The sequence below is a fragment of the Netta rufina genome (assembly GCF_964035555.1).
Source record: "Netta rufina genome assembly, chromosome: 26".
Lineage (NCBI taxonomy): Eukaryota > Metazoa > Chordata > Aves > Anseriformes > Anatidae > Netta > Netta rufina.
This window is the reverse complement of record NC_140150.1, coordinates 602,897-620,802: the sequence shown is the minus strand read 5'-3', so window position 1 is coordinate 620,802 and position 17,906 is coordinate 602,897. Positions and strand designations below refer to the sequence as shown.

The window sequence follows — 17,906 nt, the reverse complement described above, 5'->3', positions numbered from 1 at the left end:
CACAGCAGCTAAGAAAGCCTTCATAAAACAATTCTTCTGAAGTTGGGTTCATTTCCTTCCATTTAGCAGTCTTGTGTGCTCTCTTTGTGTTCAAAACCACCTGCAGATGGTGAAGGGGCTCATCCCCCTTCTGCGGCCTGCCAGCCCCGCCATGCCAGCAGAGGTGGCTGGGGTGAGGCCGTACTTTGGGAGGACGGGGTCCAGCCTCACAAAAGGTCTCATCCAAAAGCTGAACGAGAGAGAAAAATCTCAACCCCAAGAGTGACCGAGGCACTGCCAGCACCGCTGACACTCAGCCTGAGGTGCAACACGGCGGAACCCCAGGAGGACGGGAGGGCCCTCACGGCACGAGGCCTCGCTGTTCCCGCAGCAGGGACGGAGGCCCCGCGCTCTCCTCTGCTTCGGTGCCAAGCTCTCCCTCCCAACTGCTTCCTATGGAATATTCCGTGGAGGTTGCAGAACTCCATCCAAAACGCCTCCCGGTTTTACCTTGCACAGGGGCCCCACGCGATCCTGTTCCAGAGGCTGTAAAACAGTGTCCCTCTCTCATCTCTGGCTGCTCATTTTCCCATCACTGTGTCCTCCTGACTACCTACGTGACCTAACCCCCCTCCCCCCCGAAATAACGAGAGCACACCCAGTGGTGGTTCAGCCTGCAGATTTTAGCCCCGGCTGTTGCAGTCCTGATTCCCTTGATTACAGCCACGAAATTACTCCTCCTTTAGGTACAAACTTGAAAAGGACACGTTTTAGTGCATTTTTTAGAAACTAAAGCTTTTCAGAAAGAACACCCTGTTCGACACAGATAGCAAACTCATGCTTCATTCCTGTAGTCTTTGTGTTTCTTCCCAACAACCTTGGTGAGGAGTCGCTGCGACAGTGATTGACCTTGCTGCGGGAGAACTCATTTTCCAGCATTTCTAGCAGTGCTCAAACGGTGTTTACTTTGTTACTGGTGTGTGAACACCATTAAGCCAGCAGGAGCACAGCAATGCCATGGGAAAGGTTTGTTAGGCGACTGCTGGAGCAGAGACAGCAAAAAGCAGCACAGGAGGATGACGGCTATGAGTAAATTACCGAAGACCAGCTCAGAAATGACACTACCTCGTTCGAAGGCAACGCCACCTTCCTCCCACCTTTACAGCTGAGACCACCACAAGTAGAACCAACACAGAACTTTAAGACAATTGCAAATGGTCAAAAAGCAAGAAGAAAAATCTATTTTGTCCTGTTTTGGTCAGTTGTCCTTCCACGTTGGTCAGCACTCTGCTGTTTCACATCAGTACCGTAATTTTTTCCTCTGCCCTGCATGGGGCTCACGTGCAGCTGTCCCCATTGCAGAAAGCAGCTTTGGAAGTATTGACACCCCAATACTAGAGCGGTGTCACCGTCTCCTTAGAAAATACCAGGGAATTCTCAGGGTTGGCACCCCTTTTTACTAAAAAGACCACGAGAAGGGGAAGGGAGTTTCCTCAGGAAGACCAACAAATTATCAAGCAGAGACACCCCAGAACTCTCCACCCTAAAGCCTGCCTCCAGGGGAAGGCAAGCCAAGCAGGTTCTGATTTTATTTCATTTGCTTCCTTGAAGCAGAACTGCTGCAGCTTAGGGCACTCACAGCTCCCCTGCCAAAGCTACTGAACGGGGAATTGCCTGGCACACGCCATGGGGACTGGGAGAGCACGCTGAAGCACATCCAGCCTTTTGGCTCTGTGCTTGCCTTGTGTCTTCCAACTCCAAAACCTTTCTAAGGTATAGATGAGCTCAAACAGCACCGAGTGTGCCCAGGCCTGCTGCTACAGTGACATACCCTTGGAATACGAGATACTTTAAAAGGGTGTGGGATCGATGGGAATTTTTAGAATTTACCTATTTTTACTCTTTGGCATCAAATGCTGCATGTGATGTTTCAAATGATGGTTACAATTTAAACTCCACTTCGGATTTAACTGCAAGGTACCCCCTTCCCTGCCTCCCCCAGAGCAGGTTACACCAGCTAACCAGAGAGTTACTGAGCACTGCCTACCATCATCACTGGTGTGGTGCTCAGCCGTGACGTCCTGCACCGAGTCTTCTGTCGAGGCTCTCTCTCCGTGAGGACTTTCACTACAGCAGAAGGAAAAACAGACAGTGCTTTACACTGGTGGAAAGCGAGTTCCCTCATTTACAGAAATCAAAGGCAATCAGGAACACCCATTTAGGAGGTCAATATCCAGGTTCCACTCTGACAGAAACTCCATGGATGCATTTGCACGTACTCAAGTCAGCGTGTAAAAATCAATCAAGCTAAGCCCTTCCTTGCTTAAACAAACTGAATGTCTTTGTCAACCTTCTGTGTGCTATCAGGAGCCTAACTTCAGATCTTGAAACCCAGCCCCCTGGAGATGTTTAGAAGTCAGACAGCAATGGCATGTTGGGTCTAGCTCCTCTCTGCCATGCCAGAATTATTCCCCCAGCTGTATTCTCCATTGCTCTAATTAGCTCATTACATGACTGATGAGATAGCTGCCACTTCCTGGGGGAAATTGTTTCTAAATTCAGAGCGATATTTCCAGGTCTGAGTTTGTCATCTCCCTCTTCCCCTTTTATCACAACCGAATTGTCCAACCCATTCCACTGAACGGCTCCCTCAGCCCGGAGCCTTTATTTACAGAGCACCTGGAACACCAAGAGTCCTCGTTTACGTTTTGCATGAAGAAAAGCTCTCAACAGGCAGCAAGTGGCACAGGGAGGTCATGTTCTTGGAATACATAAATAAATAAAAGTAATGCAAAGACTGGTCCCTGGAGACAAGGCTAAAGTCCCTGTGTGCCAGCCCGAGCCAGCCCTCACTCTTCCTCAAGGCCATGTTGACTTCTCTTCACAAAGCGATAGCTTAACCTGTCTGTTTGGCCTTACAATGGTAAAAGTGATCACAGTGCTTTCCTTTTAAAAACCCCATTGTGGTAATCTGCTCTTTTAAAGGAGGGAGAAAAAAAGACAAAAAAGAAGGGGTAAAATGTTTGAGTCATTCTAGCGTCTCTTTATGCTCAATCCACGACACGCAGCTTCGCCACCATCTTCTGAGTCAGTGCCTCAGGAATCAGCCTCTCATCCTTCGCAAAGCCTTCGTGCTACTTAATAAAGTTTACAGAAGAACTCGAAGCCAACAGGGACTCCCAAGAGGAATACAGCACCGAGGGCTAAAGTTTCATGCAGACTGTGAAGTAATGTCGCGCACAGCCAACGCCGGAGACCCAAATGCTGCAGAGAGGAGGATCGAGTGCCTCCTTCTATCCATGCCTCTTTCTGTCCATGCCTCCGTCTATCCATGCCTCTTCCTACTCGTGCCTCCTTCTACTCATGTCTCCCACGGAGCTTCCCACCAACAACCCTACATCGTGCGAGCCCCAGGGCGCCCCAAGGAGAAGCACCAGGCTGCTGGCCTTCACTCCAAGGGGTCGGTGTGAAAGCAGTGTGGCTGCCAGAGGAAGGCAATGCCAGCTGAGCATCTCCACGCCACCATCTCCCCTGCACGCCCATGGTCTTGCTTGCCAGGATGCGGGCTCCTGCACTGAGTACGCTGCTTACGCCAAGCCGTTCTGCACCGTCAGATGGACAGGCAGAGGCAGCCCAGTGCCAGGCTTGAATCACAGGCGGTGTTTCAAAGATGCCTGCACCACAGCCCTGAATTTCAGTCTGAACCTTGCCCTGTTCTCCTCTGCCTGAGGCAAGCTGCTCCAAGCCTCCTGGGCAGCTGCCGACCCAAGCTGCAAGAGCCCAGGCACGCGAGCCACGGCTCCGAGCCCCAGCAGCCCGAGCACCAAAGCATCGCCTGCAAGCTCCTAGGCAAAGAGATGGCTCGGGGCAGCGAAGTGGCACGATGCAATTACAAACGCGGCAGACTTCATTCCCTGATGAATCAGCTAAACTAAACAGATTCACTCTGCTTCTCGCACGCTCTGCAGCAAGGAGCCCTGTGGGCAATCGCTAGCAGCTATCTAAATACCAGGGCTGTGAGAAGGCTCGAATGGGAACCAGATGCTTCTTCCTGGCTTTATTAAGCAGCCTCCCCTGCTCGCTTCTACCCTTCTCTGCTTAATGGGTCTCAGGTCAGAGCGGTTAGGAAGGGCAATGAAAAAAAAAAAGAGTGCCCTCAGAAAAGTGGTATTACCTTCCAGGACATTTTGCATCCTATGTACTGATGCTACACACACCAGAGGTTGTATACACCCAAGTGTTACACGTGCTAGAGGCTGTGCTGCACATTCCACGTTTTTGTTCTCTCCACCTTACGTGACAAACACTCTTGTCGACGTGTTTCTTGATGGTTTTAAAATTCTTATTTTTTTCCTATACAATTCATTTCTATATAAGATCAATGAAAACTATCAGAACGAAGGGTAAAATTCAATAAGTTTTCCAAAAGAGGCACTGGCAAGTTTTCTTCAGAAAGTAGCTGCTCCTTGCTGCACATACACGGAGTGAGCTGATAGTCAGAGCTCCTATGAAACAAGCTGGGGAACAAGGCTAGCTCTGTCACCAGAGTGACTTCATTTTAAAACATATTTGTTTTAGTGTATGAAAATAATCATTTGCATTCCTGGGACAGTGGAGGAGGGATCTGGGGGGGGAGAAGCAGGACACAATTTAACATTCCTCGTTTTCAGTGGGAGAGATCAGCCTGGCCAGTAGGAAAGAAAACACCTCCTTTCCTTCCCCCACCTTCCACCCCAGATGACAGGAGCCGCGCTGGCTGAATTGTTTCCAGATGTTGCTCTCAGACTGAGCACGCTGCCAGGCCTCCAGAGCTTTAAGCTGGATGGAAATGGTGATTTCGCATTCCTCCCTCCTCCCTCCCCCCTCCACCAGTGCTGTCCTGAAAATTAAACCGTGCCACAGTTCTCTAGGTTCAGCTGCAAGTGACCTTACCTCTGAAGAAAAGCCACTTGAGACATGCAGCAAATGCAAAAGCAGGAGGGAAAAAAAAAAAGAAAAAAAAAAGAAGAACCAGAATATCCAAGAAAATCCTTGCACAACCTTATCCTTCAATTCAAGATAAGTGGGCACAGGTTGGAGAAGTCAATAGCTACTTACTAACAGCTTATTTCTTTTCAAGTTGATGACTCTCCAGGGATACCAGAGCCATCTTCTCTTGCATGATACAGATTTGAGAGGCTAGACGCTTGAGTACTGACTTAAGATAATGCAGAATGCATGACAGGAGCACGCTAACCAGTAAGAAAATATGCACCCGTTCATTTTCTCCTCAGTGATATCTATCATACCAATAATCCTCAGTGTTTCCACTTCTGCTATAGACTGGACCCTCCAGCTCCCTTGGTCCTGGGAAGATGTTCTCATGTTGGATGATGATGGTTTTGATTAGTTCATTGACATGAGCTTGGCAAGAGACTTGATCATGACCTTCAGGCACCGACATCAGCGTTGGCCCAAAGCAGATGGCTAAGTTGTAGGGATCCATCATATTCTCTTCACTGAACTGAGATAAACTGCAGAAGACAGAAGCGGGGAGGACGGTTAACAACACAAAACAACATTATCAGTCATTGCCATCATCTGCTGGAGAACACAGATGAGGGGGGAAGGTTTGTTTCGGGCTTTCTGCTGTTAAAGCTGATTTGCTGGGATGTGAATGTTCTGGATTCATATGAAAAAAATGACAGACTGATGGCATTTACAAAGAAATGAAAGAGAAACCCCAAAGGGACTTTAAAAGCCTTATTGATTTGATCCCAGCACTGCTCAAATCCCCGTTTATAGTTTAACCTCCTTATATAGATTTAGAATATTTCCTAATGCAATCTCTTTTTTTGTGTTCTTGCTCTTAAGATGAGCATGATGAAGAACAGCAGCATCGCATTTAGACCGAACACTACCAATCTCAACAGGAATGAGAGAACGTTTAAATCTGCTAACTTCTAGTTAGGACATTTTTCCTTTTATGCTACCTCAGGCGTTGAGACCATGGTACTGGAAGAAGCTACTGCTTTCTTGCTGTCAAGCTGTCCAGTGAACCAGCCAGATGTGATGGACAGTAAAAAAATAAACTCACTCTCCATCACTCACAATACTTAGCACACACTGTTCCTCGCTGGTGTGGGGCCCAATTTCTGCTTCCTTTGTATCACTTTTTGGTTAGTTTACCAGCACATTATTCACTTTCATTTCTGGAGCTCCTTTGAGATTGCATTAATATCAGGATAAATTTCAGCAAGGCTCAAAAGCCCAGGAAGACAGATGCAATGGGAAGCTCAAGACATCTGCACCTTGAACTGTTGCTCAGACTGCACACAGCAACACCAGGGCTGCCTCTGCCACCTACCCCTTTACACCCAGCGCTAACACAGCAGGGCCATGGCGCTCTGAAGGATACTCACTGATTGAGGAATGCAAAGAGGTATCTCATTACGATCAGAGTGGTCTTAGGCAGGTTCAGAAGCACCTTCCGGATGTGGAGCGCTCTCTCTTGTAAATTATCCATTGCTGAAAAGAAAAAGGAGCACCACAGAGTTACAACCCCACCATAGCCACAACTTTCCACCGACTCCGAGTTCAGCCAGTAAAATATGATAGGTCCTGGGCAAAATGTATATTTCTTTATAAAAAAATATATATATATAAGGGGAAGCCAACGCAGCAGCACAGCAAGGAAGGGTCTGCCTATTTCCTGGATTCAGCAGCTGCCTGGCATGGGAACACAAAGGCTGCAGAACCTGCTCATGATGCCTTTGACAGCGAAGGTCCCTGAACACGTGAAGCCTCACTGCAAGCTCCTTCCTCGCGTGGGAGCACTGGATGTCATCTCTTTCAATAGCTCTGACACAATAGCTCATTCAAGTTAGCTTAGAAAGGTGGGTGTTTAAAAAAGAAATTGTACAACACTCAATGGAAAATTAACATAGTTAAGGGGTGAGGCAAAAAGCTCTGTGTGCAGCAGCCTACTGAGAAATAAGTGGGCAGCATAAATCATCTCAGAAAGGAGAACTTATTTGGAAGCAGATTTTTCTTTTTATATAATGTGAATTCAACTCTGTAAATGCATTTATCAGGAGAAGAAAACCACGAGTCATTTTAGAAGCAGTTATCTTCTGCTTTGCTTCAAAGGCTGCTACCGCAAAGGCTATTTCATGACGGGGACAATGGAATCATTCATTCCTTCTGAGCAGCATGGCAATAGTCAGGCCATTTAAAATGAGGTTGCTCAAGTACAAAAACACAAACAGCCCCCTGCCCACCAAAACCGCTTTAAAAAACAATAAAAATGTTAACAACTGGACTGTGACCGCCCTCATGATTGAAATGCTTTAACAAGAGTCAATAGATGGATCCTCATGGTCACGAAGCTAAAAGGTGTATGACTACTGCCTTGCTAGCTAAACAGAGCATGCAGGAGCATGGCAGTAGACATAAAGCCAGGGCATCCATTAACACTAGGGAAAAGACAGGGCAGAAACCCTCCTGGAGATGCTTCCCATTTCCAAGAATGCATTTCTGACACCTCTGATGAAAGGTCTTAAAAGATTATTTTTCCAGAAGTGGAGGTTTCTATTCTTTTTTTTTAAATTACCCTGTCACAAAGCACCATCTCAGAAAAATCCACAAGACAGCCCTTAAAATCTGTTCAGTTCTATCTCCTTGTTCATTTCTACAAAAAAATCCTATCAGAATAAGGATGGCTGTAAGCAGATAACTGCCCAGCCTCTGGCTAACAGTGACTACAATACCTGTGCAACACAAAGCCCACCTCAGAAGCCATAAAAGCTTACTCTGGAGTCAGGAAAAAGAGTTGGGGAAGAGAAGAAAAAAATGGAAGTTGAGATTGAAAAAAGTCATCTGATTTCCTTTCAGATCTTCATATACTTACTGACACAGGCAATCAGATCATGGAAGATATCCTTGGGGAAGAGAGGGTGCTCCAAGCCTCGGAAATAGAGCTTCAGAACTCCTGCTATCGAATCCATGTCATGGTCGTTCTGGTCCCCAGCCAACGGATCTTCACCTTGGTGCCACGCAAAAAGAAACAGGCAAGAAAAATCAGAATACTGGAGAAAGGAATCAGACGGGAAGGATGCAACTCAGCTGGAGAAAAAGATTTATGCAGCACGACGCCGATCCCACCTACTCCAACTAGAATCAGCAGAGGGAGAGCTCCCCTGCAGACAGCAGCAGGAAGGGAAGCGTCTGACAGCATCCCTGGAGACCTGGGGCAGCTTTCTACCAGTCAGCTCGGTCTGACACCGGCTCACAGCCCCACACAGGTGCTTCAGGTCTTTTGGTAGGGTGTGAGCTGCACAGAGCCACCACCGAGGGGAACGCAGCGCAGGTCCGGGAGCCTGTTATGTCTTCGTGCACACTTACAACTGGAGCTCAACTGATTTAGTGCACGTGCAAGAGGCCAACGAGCATCTTCTATGGGCTCAGCAGGACGCTGAATTGCAGGGGGTGTTTCTGGGACAACGAATTTGTCACTGTAGGTATGCCACTGTTTGCCTGTATCACCAAAAGAAGGTGCCCACTTAAGGAGTTGTTCCCTATGGAAAACTCCCTATCAGATATAATTAGATTTAATGATGGGGCAAACCTCAGATTGAAGCTATATATATCCATTATGTGACTGGAATTACCAAAGCTTGCCTATTATCTTAATAACACACTGGATAATAAATGGGCCACTATAAACTGGAGCATTATCCTTGGTATTAACTGCCACCAAGGGTTCTGGGCGAGGTAATAAACTGCAGAGACATTATTGTTAACTTTGTCAGTTCTGTATATCATATGCTTTCCAAAGACAAGTGAGATGAAGGAAAAAAAAATCACCTCTATTTCTGCATGTTACTGCTGGAACAAGTGGCTATTTTCCCACAACGAGCATTTCCTTCATTTAAAAAGGGGTCTTTCAGTCTCTTATCAAGTCTCTACTCACAGACTATGACACACATTTCTGCCTGCTCTGTTCTTGAAGATTTTAATTCTCAAATAGATGGAGACAAAGGCAGATGAAATTGGATGCCACGTTATCCATTAAACTCCTCTCTTCCCAAAAGCAAAATAAACTTGCTATACTTAATTAATTACTGCTCGTCTCTCCCGACAGCCAGCACAGAAACATACCAACCGTATTTTTTTAGAGTGATGTGTTCAGAGAATTAACATGAGCCCTGGTGTCTGCAGTGACCCAAGTACTAGTGGGGAGAGGGGCTGCAGGATTACCTAAAAAGCAAACTCTTCTGAACCTGCTCTGCTAGGGCGAGCAGCCCAGAGAGAAGCTGATGAGTCAGGAGGCTCCCAGCCATTCTTTGCCTTTGTATGGAATGGTTCTTTACATAGAAAATCAAATCTATTAAAAGCTACATCAAGTTTACAGCGTTTTGAAATTCATTCTATCCCTTGCTGATATTTAAAGTAAATGTGGCCAAGCCACCAGAAGATGGAATACACAAAATTTCCTTCTCCAGCAGCCGGTCTGTTCACAAAGAGCTTGCAGAGGGTACAGGGACTCACGTAGAAAAACACAGTTACATCCAATAATGAATTTCCCTATATTCTTTAGTGTTGCATATAATCAATAAATTATCGGACGTGAGAGAGGACCGAGCTCAGAATATTTATTATACAGACAGCCTACAAGATATAAAGCCTAATGCCAAACAACACTGAGCGTTCAAGGTTAATGAGCACTAGAGAAGTGTTTGGGCTACAGCCACTTAGGAAACAAAAAATGAAGGGACAAAATGCAAGTTGCATTCAAAACACGCCATTTCGGAACACTTACATGAATTAATACATTTGGCAATAATTTCTGAGATAGTGGAACAGATCCTCCTTACCTCTCTCAAATGCATTTTTAATGTCGTTCACTTCGACTTGTGACCCAGACACTCTGAATATTCCTTCATGCTGCAAACCTGGGAGACAGTAAGAAAGAGATGTTGGTAAGAGGCATAAAATCAGCTGGCTCCCTTATCATATCTGATAAAGGAAACAAACCCAGACAAAAGCATGCTCTTTGGAAAACCATCTTCTCTTTCGGGTCCACGCACGTACATAGTATGTAAAAACAGAGCTTGGCACCAATGAGAAAACATATTAGCCCTTCCTAGTGGATTGACAGAATAACTTAGATGTAGCAGCCGTGCCTGTCATCTTTTACCCTGAAGGATCCCAAAGGATTTTACAAGCCAGAGAAAGCCATAAGCTAACAATACATCAGCCAGAAGTAAAATATGGCCAACTGCACAATGAAGCAGTTTACTTTTCAAGAGCGATGCCACAAAGGCCCAGGGCAAATCAGCCAATTGAGACGGAAACATTTAATTCCTCCAGCATGACCCAGTATCTAGGGCTCCAGGACAGTCTTTGAGATGCTCCTGCTAAAATGCTGGTATTAGCAAAGTCATGAAAACCAATTATCAAGTAGGCGAGACGTTCCAGCATGCTGCCATCGCAATGATTCTGTTGCTATGTGTAGGATGAGTAACTGCCACAGCTCAAATAATCAGCAAAGTAGTCTTCACAGCTGGAAAATCAACTTGTATTCATTCAGGCCTTTTAATTGTGTGCTTTCTGAAACAGGGGATGGTGCAATGTCTCTGCTTTATTTATAACGATGGCTATAAACCAATAAGCTCTCTCGAATGCATCTGTGCCCTGCTATTCCTCTCAATTTCTGCTACTGTTTTAATCACAATGCCACGAAACCTCTGTAGTATACGGCTGCATCTAGCAGCTGTGACATGCAGCTACACAACAGGGAAAAGCAAATCCCAAGCACAGAGAAGCAAGGAGGAGAACGACACGCATCCCACGGCTACACGGTGAAACATGGCCAAACGTCACTCCGGCTGCCTCCAACAAAATTAATTCCTACAATATAATTGTGTCAGGCAATCAGTTTTCTGATTTCTTCTGTCTAGGTGTATTTGTCATTTAAAAGCACTTTCCTTCGAATTCCAAACCACACTTTTAGGCCATGGTATGACATTCGGTGCAGACATCAGCTGAGCTTGGAAAATCTTTCTGTCGATGATCTAAGCCAGTCCAGCTGACCAGCAATAAGCTTCTAAAAATAAAATCTCCTGATGGCACTGCTCTATCATGCTTTGGTTTACATTTCAATGTGGTTTCAATGATTTCTCCAGCAAATGTCCAATTACCAACTTAGAAAAGGCTTACAACAATTGGTTCTTCCAGGTGATGATGAGAATGAGACTCCAGATTATAGTTTCTAAAGTGAAATGGTAATTAGACAAGGAAAATGAAACAGGACCTGCTATCTGGCTCTGTGTCTTGGTTAATGAAGATAAATTCAACCTCTTTCTACATATGTTAATTAACAGCTGTTTCACATGCTACTAACAGATGATATTGATTAAAAACGAAAACAAATTAAAACAAACCTATAGAATCTTTCACAGCTTTCAAGGCTATGAAGTCAAACTCAAACAGGGATAAATCATCTCATTGTGGCAATAAGCAAGCAATAAATTGACTACTTGACCTCCTACGTTCTAACACTTGGAGCATTCCTCCTCCTCTAGGAAAAGCATAATTATTATCGGTAAAGGCCACATTTCAGGCCTCAAAGCAGGTGATGGGAGGTGAGGCATGAGTGGTACTTCAGGATGGGAACCTTGTTTCAGAGGAAACAGAAGTGATATTGTTGGAAGGACACTTTGCAGCTCCATCCTTACAGTGTCGGTTATTTGCAGTATCCATTTACAAAAATCACACACAATACCAAGAACACAGCCAAAAAGTCAGTGCAAGATTTTTATCTTGCAGTCTTTAGTATTATTCTGTGTAAGTATCGTGTGCCAAGCTGCTTGGAGCATTTCAGAAGGCTTCTATTTCTATGAAATGAATGGTGATATAAAACAGGACACTTCTTGTCCATAAACTCACCGTGTCTACTAATGAATCGTATGCAGCTCTCCACAACCAGGGGAATGGCTTGCGAGGAATCCTGCACACAGACAAAGAAAGAGAGCAGTCAGAATGCAGAGTGATGGCAAGAAAGATCAAAACATACCGTCGTGAAATACTAATTCAAACGTTACAGAGGAGCAATACCTTTGACTAGAAGGTGGGATGGGGTAGTGGGGTTTGCTTGATGTGCACTGCCGCGCCTGCCTCTACAGTGAGGAGGGAAGCACCCTTACCTATCTTACCCATCCCAAACCACGTAGAAATAGACAGAATTACACACAGTAAAAGACTGTCTTATAGAAACAGGACTAGAAATTCTCATCTGGACTCATTGCAATGATTGCTGATGAATGCGAACCTCTTCAAAGCCTCCAAAAACCCAGAGCATAATGTGCTCCAAGAATGCAAGCTTGGCCAGCTTACCAAAATCTTTTTTTTACAAAAAACAAAACAAAAAACAAAACAAAACAAAACAAACAAACAAACAAACAAGAAGAGAAAAAAGAAAAACAGCCAAAAGACAACAGGAAGACTGGAATTCCCAAACTACTATGTTAGATTTTTTCCCATATTTCAAAGAAACACATTACTTAAAAGTAATAGATTATCCACTGGAGCCAGGAACCCAAGGCGTTGCTGTTTTAAATCTTTGTTCTAAGAAGGCCCAAGCAAGCAGGTGCTGCTTTAACAGCATTCCAGAGAGAAAATCAAGGGAAAGGAGACAAAGAAATATGACAGCATGAAGCCCATAAACCATGACTGTCCAGACAGCTCAAGGCTGTTTGGCTTTTTTGGTTCCAGATCTCTCCAAACCACTGACAGATTAAAATCATCATAAAATTCTGTCAAAGACAACGAATCAAGGCTGCGGATCCATCTTTATCGATTTCAGTTACTGAATTAGCAGACGCTAGTTCCAGTTAAACAGAAACGAAATGGCTGACGTAAGGAAAGGAGGGAAGGGTAAAAATACTCCTGTTTTCCAGCTGTCTCCACCTGCACGTACACACACACGCACCCCTGGCTCATTACCTAGGCAAACGTTTATTACCTGCTTCCTTATCGTGGAGCTGCGTCTGCCGCTGATGGGATCAGAACAGTCGGTGCAGGGAGAAAAACAGAGAAGAGAAAAAGTCAAGACAATCCTCTAATATTGCAGTTCTTGCTCGTTTGGTATTCCAAACCATGCTGATTTTGGAGGAGGGAAGGAGTCAGATACACAAGTCAATCATAATGACTTAGTCTCATTCAATTTCTGGAACTTCAGAAGATTTTAAGCGACTTTAAATCACTAAAAACCTGAAACAGACACAAGGGAGTCCACTGCTTTGACAAAAGATTACCCTTGACATTTTAATTCCAACCATATGGAAACCTGCTCTATGCGGCTCCTCGCTTGCGATGAAGTTTGTTATAAATTGCTCAGAGCACTTCTCGAGAAGAGCCTCGCTGCGGAGGGGGGGAAGCAGGTGGGAGCAGGCTGTCCTCCTGCTGTGCTGCCAACAACTGTCACTGCGGATCCCTTGTTATAGCTCGTGAGAGACTTCAAATAAATAAATAAAACCCCTCAAACTCCAGCACGCACCGGCCGGGCTAAGCCATTCCAGTTTAAACCATCACGGTCTCATTCAGCTATGTTGATAGACAAGAACTGGAGAAAAAAAAAAGGAAAAAGCCTTCCTTTGCCAGGATTTCCCCCTCAAAATTTATTAATGAGGTTTAAAATTCCTATAGTTTCTGGTAAAAACGAAGCATAAGAGATAATGGTAGAAAGGCCCTAATGTCTCTCATTCAAGCCAATTCCCTGCAAGGACAGATGGCTGCTGAATTATAAATAAGGTGATTAGAACTGTGATTTTTAAAAAGACTGTGCAATGTGTTAATTCAGGGGAAATTCCTTTTATAAAAAAAATCAAAAACACTGAATGAAAAAAAAAATCAGATTCCATGGGCTGTCACAGACAATATGGTCTATTTTAAACTATTAGCAGTAATGATTCTTTGATATTTAAAATTGTTTCATGATGAATAATATTTTATTATTACAGATGTCAGGCTCTAATTAGGACCTGTCAGCTTTGCTTTGCTGTAAGGAATTTGAAAAGTAGTAATGACTCTGGATCAGCAGTAATCACCTTCCTTTTGTTAAACCGGCAGGATGATGCACAGCCCCTGCTCCAGCTCCTCGTGCCCAGCGGAGCTGCTTGAATCCATCAATTTGGAGATGGAGATTTGTTATGTTTTATAAAAACCCCATCAAGAGAAGGTTAGTTATTGCTCTGTGATTGGTCCTAATTATAAAGGAGAAGTTAATTCTGCAGGGCCTCTGCACTGCTCCAATCCAGTGCCAGGGCAGGGCAGAGAACATCACCAGGACAGTGCAAAAAGGCCCTGGGCCAGCTCCTTCTCCTCCCTGGCTCACAACAGGGCTCAGCCCTGCACACCCTGCAGTCCCTGGGCCCTCTGCTCTGACAGGAATGGCAATGTGTCTGTTCAAATCTTAGTTCAAAGAATACTCTGGATGACGGTGCCAAATTTAACAGTTTCTCACTCCTGCCCACCTCCTCCCTCATCTGGATTGGATGCACCAGGGTGAGAAAATGTATCATGAACTAGCAGGAATTTGGTTATGGATTAGCTATATGAGTATCTTTTTTGAACACATGCATGTCCTGGGCTGGCCACCGATCTACAGCAGCAATGAATTTGCAGCAGATTTTCCTTAAAAAGTGATTACTTGAGCCACACCTACCTGGCAAGGGAGCAGTCAGTCCTTTGACCTGTGGGGAAGAAGGAAAAAAAATAGTATTAGAGAGAGGGACAGGAAAATACCTTTGGCTGCTTTGTAAAGCCACTTTGGGAAGGAGGGGAAGAAGAGCCAGAGGCGGGGGGCTGGACGTGGCTGTCCCCTGCCCAGGGGACCACTGGAGCCTGTCCTCCCTGCAGCTGCCCAGGAAACGCAGAAAGCAGCTTGGGCTGCCCAAGGACTCTTTGGAAAGTATTGTTTTTGAAAATTGGTTCTCTGCACACTCTAATTGTTGACTTCTCCTGCCAAAAAACTGGGCTTGTCAACCTCTCCCTGCCTCCCCCCTTCCCAGGGGAATCGGTAGGGAGAGAGATTATACTTTATAAAGCCACTCAGCGAGATTGGAAACATTCACAGATTTGTTAGCCCACAGACGAACGTGCTAGCATTCGGCTATTTTGGGAGGCAGACGTTTAATGATATTTTCCACAAACATATTTATAAAAACGTTCCATTAACTTGCATTGGGTTTGTGAGGAAGCAGCCAAGCTAACAACTACTGCTAACGCAGGCAGCGTTTTAAAATAGCCCAGCAAGGAGTAAGAGACAGAAAACTAGAATGTGCTTTTGGGAATTGTACTGGCCAGATCATCGTCAGTGAAACCACGCTGATTTTACAATAGCTGAAAATCCACCTTCCCTACAACGTCCTCCTGCTCCTGGGGACACGGAAGAATGAAGGAGGGAAAATTCTAATTGCTGACGGCTGACAATTAGTTGAACGCATCTTGAAAGCTACTTTCCTCTCCGCACGTAAAGCCAAAACAGTGCATAATTTACATGAAAATGTTATTCTGAAGCAGAATTTCCAGCCATCTGTCCCATTTCCATCATAGAATATTCATATATATAAATTACATGGCTGAGGCAACATCAAGGGGCTCCTACATTACAGTGACAAATGTGTACAGTAGGCAGGGACGTAATTACTTGTAGATGGGAGACTTGCTGCTATTTTTATTACTGGAACTTGTCATCTTTAGATTAAGGTAATTTGCAAGAGGACTAATAAATGTCACCTGAGAATGGGGCAAAGAAGAATAAAAATCTTAACAAACCCGCAAACCTTCCAGGGACCGAAGACACGCAGCTGTATGAACATTTTTAACCAAACTTCTAAACATGCTCCTGGGACTTGTGAAAGGAATTTTATTTGCTCATTTCCCATTTAAGTGACATTTTATGAATAAGCCTAGGCATGGTCCCAGTTCATACCATTAACCTGCTCGCATGATTTTGGCGACGAAATGTACCTCGCTCGCTCAGCTCCTTTTGATCTCCCAGATGACAGGAGTGAATTTTTCAGAAGCTGCTGGAGCTCAGCCTGACATACACTGGGTCCCTTCACAGGGTGGCTAAGAAAGCCCTGGTACTGCAAAGCAACCCCACAAAAACAGAAGCAGCCTTTAAACCTACAGAGCAATAGAGGAATCGCTTTTAATTTCCTCCTCTTTCCCCCCTGCCACAGCTTGAGCTCAGTTCAAGGGGCAGGCAGGTTACGAGGAAATAGGGCTCGGTATGCAGAGGTCAGCTATGATCCAGGAATGTGATTAGTCACAGGGGCAGCACGGGTGTCACTGGGAGATACTCAGAGGCAGAAGAAAAATACCCTAAGGACACAGATCTCTGGCTTCATCCACCCTCTTTACAGGGCAGATGGAGATGAGGAACCTGAACCAACGCAGGACGCGGTGACAACGTTCTCCCTTACCTTGTAGTGGTTCTGGTCTGATAAACCTGAAGCTCTTAATTACTGCAGCAATAACTATTTTATTTTTATAGTACATTTTTTAACTGAAAGGAAAGCGCTTAAAAGACCACACGCTGTTTAAGTTTTCATTCAGAAGATTTACACACCATAAACTGTGGGGAGTCCAGTTAAGTTACACAACAAAACACGAGCCCTTGCTCTGCCCTATAAACCCAGGAATGAGTTGAGCCGTTTTTTGACCTGACATTTAGGCTGTTAAACCTCCTCTACAAACACGAGGCAGACAGGTTTCTATGGAAACTTGGATGCATAGTTTAAGCGTGTTTGGCCAACAGGATTTGCCCATACCATGAAGGGAAAGAAATCTTCCTTTGTTCTGACACTAATAGCAAATGCATATTCAGGTCTGGCTGCTGCCCCTTGCCTCCTGCCCTGCAGATAGGCAACAAATTTCAGAGCATGTAAGATACGTTTGTTATTCCCTACAAAAGCCCACGCTCACACACGTTACCTTGGTCTGGACTGAACCACGGAGGTGACAAGCAGTTCATCTGCCATGCAAATTGAACTTCTGATCAGCCTAATGAGGCAATGCTTCTAAACTACTCAGTAACCCGTAAATCACAAGGTTTACCCCAATACAGACTATCAGGTGAAGGGGAGGGGGCAGGATGAACGAGGGGGCATCCACTTCATGTTAACAAACCAGCAATGTGCATTAGTGACTCATTAAGCATTTTCTGTTCGCCATTCATCAAGCAGCCATGTAGGTCATTTGGCTTCTCCATCATGCAGATTGGAAAAGAAATAAATTCATAAAACGTGAACGTGCCCACTTTGCACCAGTAATCCAAGGCAGCTGTGCTCAGCTGACTAATGCAGCAAGCACACCAGCCTGGCGAGCAGGGGCAAGCAGCTCCCGGACTCACTTTCTCCCAGGGTCTTCTGAAGAAGGTCGTGCTTGGCCTGGAGCTTCGTTATCAGGTTCCTGCCCTCCAGATACTCTTTCATTTTCTGTGAAAGTGGAAAAAAACAAGATCAGGAGAAAACAGTGGATTTCTTTGATAGCATCTTTAGGTTACTGGATGCTGAACGTAACTGCAAATACCGAATTGCATCAGAATTTACACAGCACAAAGGAGGCACTAACCCCCCTGCTTTAAACGCCTGGCAAATGCGAAGCTCGGTCCATACATATCCGCAGCTAATCCCTATTGTTGCACTGTGCAATCAGCTGCATGTTTGGCATCTCTCAGGCATCTGAGAAGCTGTCAAGCATCTCCTCTTCAGACAGGGCGCAGTGGAAATGCACTTCCCTCCCGCGTCACAGCCAGCTGAATGAGCAATCTGTTTTAACAAACTAAAAGGCTGCTACTGTGCTTATTCTCTCACTTAACCTCTCTCACCCCACTTTACTTGTCAAATACTGCGTCTGCCTCCACTCTGGATGATACACAG

At 45.1% G+C, this 17,906-nt stretch overlaps 1 protein-coding gene across 5 annotated transcripts in view; it reads right to left on the bottom strand.

Annotated features, from left to right (window-relative positions):
* Nucleotides 1-17,906, bottom strand: part of SRGAP2 (SLIT-ROBO Rho GTPase activating protein 2) — a 100,340-nt gene that overhangs the window by 11,356 nt on the left and 71,078 nt on the right. For all 5 annotated transcript variants that reach the window (XM_084302008.1, XM_084302009.1, XM_084302011.1 and 2 more), the window contains exons 10-18: nucleotides 17,378-17,462; nucleotides 14,684-14,711; nucleotides 12,983-13,013; nucleotides 11,908-11,968; nucleotides 9,834-9,911; nucleotides 7,868-8,002; nucleotides 6,381-6,486; nucleotides 5,268-5,492; nucleotides 2,027-2,106 (exon numbers count right to left, since the gene is read on the bottom strand). In XM_084302008.1, coding sequence (XP_084158134.1) covers nucleotides 2,027-2,106; nucleotides 5,268-5,492; nucleotides 6,381-6,486; nucleotides 7,868-8,002; nucleotides 9,834-9,911; nucleotides 11,908-11,968; nucleotides 12,983-13,013; nucleotides 14,684-14,711; nucleotides 17,378-17,462 — 829 coding nt within the window. The remainder of the gene's footprint in view (nucleotides 1-2,026; nucleotides 2,107-5,267; nucleotides 5,493-6,380; nucleotides 6,487-7,867; nucleotides 8,003-9,833; nucleotides 9,912-11,907; nucleotides 11,969-12,982; nucleotides 13,014-14,683; nucleotides 14,712-17,377; nucleotides 17,463-17,906) is intronic.